This window comes from Dipteris shenzhenensis, chromosome 14 (genome assembly GCF_047967505.1).
Source record: "Dipteris shenzhenensis isolate YYH24624 ecotype China chromosome 14, Dip_SZ_1.0, whole genome shotgun sequence".
Taxonomy (NCBI): domain Eukaryota; kingdom Viridiplantae; phylum Streptophyta; class Polypodiopsida; order Gleicheniales; family Dipteridaceae; genus Dipteris; species Dipteris shenzhenensis.
The window spans coordinates 32,963,036-32,972,144 of record NC_141609.1 but is presented as its reverse complement, the minus strand read 5'-3'; the positions used below and the strand labels follow the sequence as shown (position 1 = coordinate 32,972,144).

Here is a 9,109-nt window from a genome sequence, read left to right as displayed (position 1 = left end):
GGGCCCTTCGGGTCCTTTCTAATCCAGTTACAGGAGAGGACAAGGGCAATGTAGTCTTGTGCCCACTGTCCACCTTGGAGGAAGGAGGTGGGGATGCTCTTCTAGTGACTGAGCTGGTATTAGTTGGTGATGAGGCCTCCGATATTGATGTTGAATCATCCTTACTACTGTCACCCTTCATTTGTGACCTAGTCACAGCTCCCAACACTGCACCAATCAAATGGGGTTTGTCACCCTCCCCCGCCACTACTACGTCAACCATGTTGACTTGCGATGTTAATTCCCTTCTGCCATTGGGACAATCTCTGGTGTAGTGGTCATTTGTGTTGCACTGTGTACAAGAGGGTCCCCCAAATGGTTGTGTACAATCATCTTGGTAATGGCCGTACTCGCCACATCTATAGCACATGATGGGCATGCGAAAGTTGGTACCTCTGCCTCCACGTCCACCTCGGAACCCACCCCGTCGACCGCGAACATAAGGGGGGCCATATCCACCCCCTGACATAGGTGGTTGATACTGTGCATAGTAGGGCGGAGGGTAGAAGTATGGAGCCCCAAATTCACTAGGAGTAGGAGCTTGGAGCAAAGGAGGATTAGGAGGATTAGGAAGTAGTGGAGGTGGAATGATAGGGTGGGTGGGTGGTTCAGGCGCCTTCACAGGGGCTGAAGCTAGGGGTACTGGCCCTGAAGTGGTCGGTGCAGCTTTGTTGATTGTAGCCACCAGTGGCTCCCCAATTGGATACTCCGGCAAAAGCTTCCTCAACCCCTTAAGATACCTACACTCGGAGGCATCATGTCCATGAATTTCACAAAATGTGCAAAAGGAGGTTGGGGTGGGTACCTTACGCTTCGATGGACATTCCCAGTAGCCATGGCCAGAACCCTTGCAGTCGGTGCACCAGAGACCACTTCGTAATCTGAGCTTCAAAGGGTGACGGTCCATCCACTTTTGTTCTGTCTTTCAGACCTTCTTTGATTTCTTCTAATTCCTTCTTGAGTTGCTGCCATGCCTGTGAGCCCTCTTCTCTCGGAAGTTGGGCGGTCTGAGCGGGTGTTGAGGCGAAACTTAACTGGGACCGTTCCATCTTCACCGCTTCCCTCAGAAATTCTTGTAGTGAGGCATGCTCAGGAAGTTTGTCAACCAGCCTTATAGCAATGGTGGAGGGTAAAGCCTTCAAAAACCACCCCTTCATGACGGCGTCATTGGGTGGCACCGACATCTTTGCCGCCAAGACCCTCATCCTTGTGTACATCTCAGAGATGCTCTCTCCAGGCTTCATGGTGTCAGTGGATAACTCTTGGACAATCATGTGTTCGAATTTTTCCAACTTGAAAGTGCGTAAGAATTCCTCCCTTAGGTCTGTCCACGTCTGGAAGTGGTCCGGAGGAAATTGACTGTACCATACATCCGCAGCATCCTCCAATGACGAGGGAAAGATGTGAAGGAATGCATGCTCATTCTCCACACCTTTAGCTCTACATGCTGTGAGGAACTTCCTCACATGAGCTTCCGCATCTTCATGGAGGTGGCCTTTGAACTTTTGAGTCTTCACGTGGACCTTGTTGAGTAGCTCGAGAAGTCTAGCTCTGTCTGGAGGACTGAGAACGGCCATCCCCACCTGAGAGGTTGGAGAGGGGGCCATCCCCACCCGAGAGGTTGGAGAGGATGCAAGAGTTGGAGGGAGTCCCGATGGGGCTGTAATGAGTGTTGGTGCTCCCGAGGAGGAGACCACCCCGACAACCCCTCCTGTGGAGGACCACAATGGAGAAGTCACTACTAATGTAGTCATAGAGGAAGTGTACCCAGATGGTAGGGCGTAAGTGGGGGGTCTCGGTGTTGCAGAAGGAAAGGGTGAGAACATGGAAGATGTGGGGGTGAAAGAGGATGGGAGAGCATTTGGGAAAGAGAGGGACGGAGTTGAAGTCATGGATGAGTAAGCAGAAGGGAAGGAAGAAGGTGGTGGAAAAGGCAACACCGGTGTGGATGGAAAGGGAGATGAAACCATCATGGCAGGTAAAGGCATGGCCGGAGCAAAAGTACCCCCCAATGGAATAGATGTAGAAGAAGGATTAGCAAGGAGCCCGGAGCTATGCATAACAGATGAGGTAGCAGCTTGTCCACAAGAGGTTGAGGCGGGAGCAGATGGAGTCACCACTCCGGTAGAAGAGGTGGTTGATGAAGACATCATTGCAGGAGGAGGAGAGGGGCTGCCTTGACCTTGATGAGTCCCTGAGGAGGCCTCGTCCTTAGTACCCTCTTCTTTCACCTGTTCTCCGCTTTGCACTTCTTCTTCTCCGGAGTCCGAATCTGATTACCAGGGTTCTTGTTGGTCCAAGTCAATGAGAGTGTCGATGAAGTTACTTGCTCTGGCTACTGCTCCAATGGGCTCACTTTGTGCTCGAGTTGAGGACTTCGCAAACTTACGTCGCACGTAATGCTTCTTGTACCTAGTTTGGTCTGCCGGAAGTCTTTTCTCCACTCTCCTCAAGTACCTCCTAGTTCTCTCACTAGCTCCTTCAAATGTTTCAGAACTACTCGGCATAAGACCTCTCTCTAGGACCCTAGATCACCACTTCACTCGTGCTACTCAACACCAGCAGTGTCCCACCGTGATCGCCATAAACTGTCTGAGGGGGGGGTTTCCTAACACTTCCGGAAGTATTACCGGAGGCCTAGGGCCACTGGTGCGAGAAGCGAGTAAGACGTGCCATAAGTGTCACTGATGGTACGTAGGTGAGTGCTTGTCGATGGTGTCAACTATGTGCAAGCGGTAGATGGTGTCAACTATGTGCAAGCGGTACAAGTGCTGAAGTGATGTGAACAAGAAGAAGACCAAAGCGGAACAACATCATGAAAGCCATCCCTCGACATGAACAACAAGGAACTTCAACCACATGACACAGGTCCGTTGTACCAGGTGAAGGGAGAGGAGGGGAGGAGAACACAACGAAAAGAGATTTTGGAGTAGCGAGCAGAGATGGGAAGTAGCATAACTCATTAGAAAGCAAGATGACTGATACACTCCCCGAAGATACACACGAGGTGAGCTCTTGACTCTAGCCTCTCACTCCTTCACTCCCGCCTCTCGCCCCTGCCAGAATGTCCTTCTCCCTTTCCCCTTTCCCCCTCTTCACCTTCTCCTCCTCTGCTCCACCCCCCGCTACCCATCTCCTCTCCTTCTCCCTATTGGATGTCTTCTTGCACCCTTAGCCATCCTTAGCCATTCCACCGTTTGTGGGCCGCTCTGTCCTTGATGGCTTCCGCAACACTCCAGCCTGTCCTGTGTCAGTGAATCCCGTGCTCCATGTGTTCTCCTGTCTATTCCATGCGCTCCTGACACTAGTTGGTTGAGAGGGTTGGTGCACCACCTATGCCTCTTAATTGTTGGACTGCTTCCCATGTGCACCAACAGGTGTATCCCGTGTACCATTGCGCCAGTACTTCCCTCTGATTGACTTTGACCATGGTGAGTCGAGGTTGAGGTTTGGCACTCTTCGGTCATGTATTGCTTCCGTCATACCCAAGTCATGTCCAGGTCAAGTCATGTCCAAGTCATGTCCATGTCATGTCCATGTCAAGTCATGTCCAAGTCTGTTCCATGTCAAGTCATGTCCAAGTCTGTTCCATGTGTCCAAGATGTGAACATATGTGAACACGCTGCGACTAGGTATGACCAAGGTCTAACAACTTGGCATGTTGCTGAGGTGACCATGACGTGACCCAGGTGTGACTCTTGGTGGGTCGCCATAAACTTTGAGTACAACAGAGACCAATGCCCAAAGGAGCACTTTCCTGTACCCACCCTGCAAGTGTGTCTTTCAAGGTTCAAAATGAGAATATATCAAAAGAAAGTTTCTTGGAATCTCTACAGAGGATGACGGAGACTACTACACAACCCACAGGTGTTACCCCCAAGCACAGAGGAAGAACAAACCATTGCCTCTACCCTATCGTGTCGGGCATGGTTGTTATTAAGGTTATCACCCATGTGGTACTCAAAGAGGAGACACAAGATGCAGATTGACGATTTATACTTCTATCCTACTTCTATTCTTGAAAGCTTCTTCTCCCCTTTTTTATTGACCAAGGGTAGAGAACTTATCATGATGTAAAAAGTTATCTTGACAAAATTATATAAAATCGCATTTTGGGGGGGAAAAATAAAAGTCGGCTACTGTTTATTATTTATTATTTATTATTTTTAAAGATACACCATTCTAGAACAAAAGTAACCCTCAAGGCCTCTAGATGCAAAATTCTCAAAAGTCCATGACTAGTTCCCGCTTGGCACAAACGTCTCTAATGATGGAATGAAGCATACGAGATCCAAAATCCCACTCATAAAGAGGCAACATGATTCTTAGTAGAAGCCATAACATAAGGGGAGTGAAAAACACTTCATATCAGTCTGTAAGACTCTCACCCTTGTGAGCTGACAAGTGATGTAGGACTAGACAAGGCATGTGGTAGTAATGTTGCGCATATGTGAACCACTTATAATGGAAAAATATATATTTCTCATATGTTGGAATCAATCATTAGCATAGATCTATGCCAAGAAGAAGCCTCTATAGTAGCCTCACTATAGAGAATAGAACATTTGGATCTTCACCTATAACTTGTACAAGAACTAGAAGCCCCAACAACACTAAATAAGATATGGAAGGGAAAGATATTCATTGCAAACTACTATGGATGACAATGAGGAACTCAGAAGAAAAATAATACAACTCAAATGCAACATCACTTCATATAGAACTAGACGTGACAGACATTGCACCCACGCAAGCTGTGTAAGAGAACACTATGACGACTAAAGCTGTTGATCCAAGCACACATCAACAATGGAGCATTCCACAACTGAAAGCATACGAAAGTTGAGACAAAAAAAGGGACATGATCCACTATAGATGCATGGGAGCCAATTGTACAAACAATATGGACAAGGAAGCCTTCCAATTCATAAATTCAAGTTACACAACAAATGTTAGAGCTATTCACTAGTATGTCATTAGAAGAGTAGCAAAGGGAAATGGAAAGCAGTAGTGGGACATTTCATTTTTCAAATAATATTCTCATGCAATAACCAAAAAAAGAAATTCATGCAATTCCAAGAAAAGTTGTTACAGAAAGAGGAAGAGAATAGATTGCAATTAGGATAAAAACAAAAAGTTCAATGTGAGCCATGATTGCAACCTACAAGTGCAAGAGTTGCTTCATTCAAAAAATAAGATGGGCAGCGCTTTTTAAGTGACTCTTAAGATGGAACTCCAGCCGAAATCACACAATCGATGCCTCTTGCCAAATCTGTTGTGGCTTGCCAGCATCGTTGATCAGCATTCTGCCCTTTGTCTCCTACATGTGCACGGTTGACCCCTTGGGAGGAAAATTTTCGAGGGCATGATATCTTCTTCTCATATGAACTTTCTTTTTCTTCTTCTTCTTCTTCTATTGAAATCACCACATTCATTTGTGAATCTCATCTTCTTCTGTATTCTTCCTCAATTGTTGGATGTTTTCCGCACTTCCTCTATCATGTTGAGCTTGTTTGGCGAAGGAAATTGCCTAATGTTAAGGCGCTCTCCCTTGCCGTGCCCTCTTGGAATTCACAAAGTGCATATGCAAGTGAGTGCCACATCACCTTTTGGACCCCTCTTCACTATGGGAGATATTTGGAGGGAAAATTGGATATGTCCTTTCTCATATGAACTCTTGTGTGCACTAAAATTGGATATCTCCTTTCTCGAATGAATTCGTTCTTCTCATATTTTGTGCACTAAATTGGATATCTAGTTTCTCATATGAACTCGTGTGCACTTAGGCGTCTTCTTCTTCTTCTTCTTCTTCTTCTGATATGAACTCTTGTGTGGACTTAGTCATTTTCTTCTTCTTCTTCTTCTATTATTGAAATCACCACATCATTTGTGAATCTGATCATCTGCATTCTTCTTCGATTGTTGAATGTTCTCTGCATTTCCTCTTCTACCATTTTGAGCTTCTTGACGAAGGAAATTGCCTAATGTTACGGCTCTGCCTTCCTCCCCAGAAGCCTCTTTTTGTCGAAATGGCTTCCTCCGCTAAAGCCATCGCAGGCCTCCCCAAAAGACTCCGGTTGCCCGAAGACCTCCCTGGTCCTCTCCTCCGCTCTTGCCCCATGCGAGATCTTGCCAGTTCCCATCACCTTTCTAGTTCCATTACTAAGCGTGGGCGAGTGGATGTCGCATACGGTCATGACCTTCGCCTTCAAACAATTGCTAAGCTCCAATCAGTGAGGAGTGATTCTAAGATGAGGAAGGAAACCGATTCGGCTCGAGGTAAGAATTCTGCTCTACGAGATGAACACCAGCTTAAAAGCGCAGAAGAATTGTTTGTGGACGCAGTAGTTGGATTGCCCGAGAGTTACGATGGCGATGAGCAGCTGCGCCATCCTCCCCTGAGGATTGGTCCCAGGATGAAAACAGCAGAAGAATTATTTCTGGAGGCAGTTGCTTGTTTACCTCCGAGCTGCGCGGAAGATTATAGTGATGAAGCATTTGACGATGGTATAGACTCTGTCAATAATACAGAGCCAATAAAGGAGACGCCCCCAGAACATGGTATTAGGTTAGAGACCGAGAAGGCATGCGAGTCAGATTGTGCTGAAGTGCTGCATGTGGACGCAATTCAAGAGCTTCAGACAAGTAGGGATGCTACTTCGAGCGACCGACATCAAATAAAGTTAACTGAAGATCTGGAAAGAAAGATGGAGATGGATGCGCTAGACGAGAACATCATGACAGCAGACGCGAACGTCATTCTAAGCCAAGGGCAGAAAATAAGGATGGAGTTGAACAAGGCTGCTGCACTTGCAAAGCGCAATTTGAGAGTTTGCGAAGAGAGGGTCGCCGAGGCCCAAGGTACTTGCGTCTTTGTGCTCAGAAATAAATGTAGAGCTGTCTTTTTTTAGTGGTAGCACTATTTCTGCTCAAGGGTGTCCAACAAACTCCTGTCTGAGACTTCAACCGTGGACCATTTGAACTCTCTCTGATAGCAAACTCCATGTTGCTTTCCTTGTTTGAAGGCTTTTCTCAAAGGGTTTACAGCCTTGTTAGTCTGATGCATCCTCGTTTGCCTATTATTGATTTAGTTCTTGAAGAGTCATTCTCATTAGACATGGCTATAGTAACGTCTACTGATGTCTTCACATTGTGTAATCAGCAAAAGGTCTTCCATTTCCAAAATTGGAAAGTTTACTTGTGGAGAAGACATGGATAGAAGCCCTTCAAAGAGAGTTTCAGAAGCCCTACATGGAGAATTTATACCAATTTGTAACCCAGGAAGCAGCTGGAAGAATTTCCATTTATCCACCACCTGCTAAATTGTTCAGTGCCTTCAATTCTTGTCCGTTGGAAAAAGTAAAGGTGGTGATTATTGGCCAGGTTAGTCCATCTACATATACGAGAAGTCTGAGGTGGTTTTTTACTAGGTCAGAGATTCTTGTCCCTCAGTTTACCAGCCTGATTGGAAATATTTGAGTAGTGGAAGTGTTTTGAGAAAGACTATAGAAGGATCCCTTTGTAGCTTCTTGAATTATATGCATGTATTGCAGGATCCGTATCATGGTCCAGGCCAAGCCATGGGCCTTTCTTTCTCTGTTGAGAAGGGTATGAAAGTCCCATCAAGTCTCTTGAACATCTTCAAGGAGATTCAAAGTGACCTCGGATGTTCACTTCCATCACATGGAAACCTGGAGAAATGGGCACATCAGGTGTGAAGCTGGTGCTTAATCTTTTGAAAGGCAGTTCATGTTTTTTTCACTTTTAAGATCGTGAATCAACTTTGCAAGTTAATAGTCAGTTTTGATTCATTATTTATGAATCTCCACTTGGGTGTCATTCTCTTTCTGAAACTTCTGAGCTTGTACCAAACATGTTGCTTCGCTTTGGAAATCAGAGTCAAATATCTTACTTCTGATTGCTTTTGAACAGGGAGTGCTTTTGCTGAATACTGTTCTTACAGGTGAATATGATTTCAAATCGCAGGATGTGTTAATGGCACATCTTCTCGTAGCCTTGTATCATATCCTTAGATGTTATATTTGTCTGATCTGGACGGTTTGCTCATGGCTGGAATTCCCAACAGTAGGCTCATATGATTCTTTGAACTTGCAGTACGTGAAGGCCATGCAAATTCTCATGCAAAGAAAGGGTGGGAACCATTTACAGATGCTGCCATTCGAGTAATAGCACAGCAAAGATCTGATGTTGTTTTTCTCCTGTGGGGAAATTCAGCCCAAGAGAAAACCAGGTGCTTTTTCGGTCTGTGGATTGAATTTTGAGGCTTTTCATCGTCTTTCCCAGTTGATTATGTGTGTATTATGGACTTTTAACAGGTTACTCAACAAAACAACCCATCACATCTTTAAGGCTGCTCATCCATCAGGCATTTCAGCCCACAAAGGATTTTTTAGCTGCAGGTACTCTAGAATTCATTTTTATTATATTGAGGTAGACAAACTGCAATAATGCAAAGAGTTTGTTACTTTAAAGCTAAGTTAGTGAGCATTTACCTCATTGAATGTTTGAGTGCAGGCACTTTTCTATCACAAACAAAGTCCTTGAAGATCAAGGATTACTTCCAATTGATTGGCAACTTTGAATATTCTCAACAATGACATTGCATAGATTGAGCATTCTTTTCTACCTCGAAGGACTTCAAATAAGCTGTAGTGAGCATTCGGATTGAAGCACCATTTAATACAATAGATGAGAAATGTATTGATAGATGCACGTTTTACTGCAGCCGCCATGAAGTGGCATGGCTTGGGGTTTTAATTGCACGTACAGCATTATTGGCATGCGAATAATAATACTTAATACAGACTTGTGTGTCCCTATAGAGGAAAATAAGCAATTTTTCCCAAGGCAAAGTTTAAGACTATTACATAATTCCATAGCTAGAAGCATATAGGGATTTGTTGTTCAAAACATGGAGAAATCCTAAGAGAACTAACTTATCAAACTGGTTCTTCCTTCACATCAGTAGCACAAGAGCATGTGAGGCTAAGGCATGGTTTCCAATCTGGCACTTACATTTCATATGAACCAAAGGGCATGAGCTTTGATC

The 9,109-nt window shown here is 45.0% G+C and overlaps 1 protein-coding gene across 1 annotated transcript; it reads left to right on the top strand.

Moving 5' to 3' along the window:
* Window positions 1–5,731: 5,731 nt before the first annotated feature.
* LOC147894499 (uracil-DNA glycosylase, mitochondrial-like) lies at window positions 5,732–8,836 on the top strand. Its single transcript, XM_087384843.1, has 7 exons — window positions 5,732–6,900; window positions 7,202–7,422; window positions 7,593–7,751; window positions 7,972–8,002; window positions 8,155–8,290; window positions 8,376–8,459; window positions 8,575–8,836. Exons 1-7 carry the CDS (start codon window positions 6,024–6,026, stop codon window positions 8,639–8,641), a joined length of 1,575 nt encoding a protein of 524 aa, XP_087240969.1. The 5' UTR covers window positions 5,732–6,023; the 3' UTR covers window positions 8,642–8,836.
* Window positions 8,837–9,109: the final 273 nt, after the last annotated feature.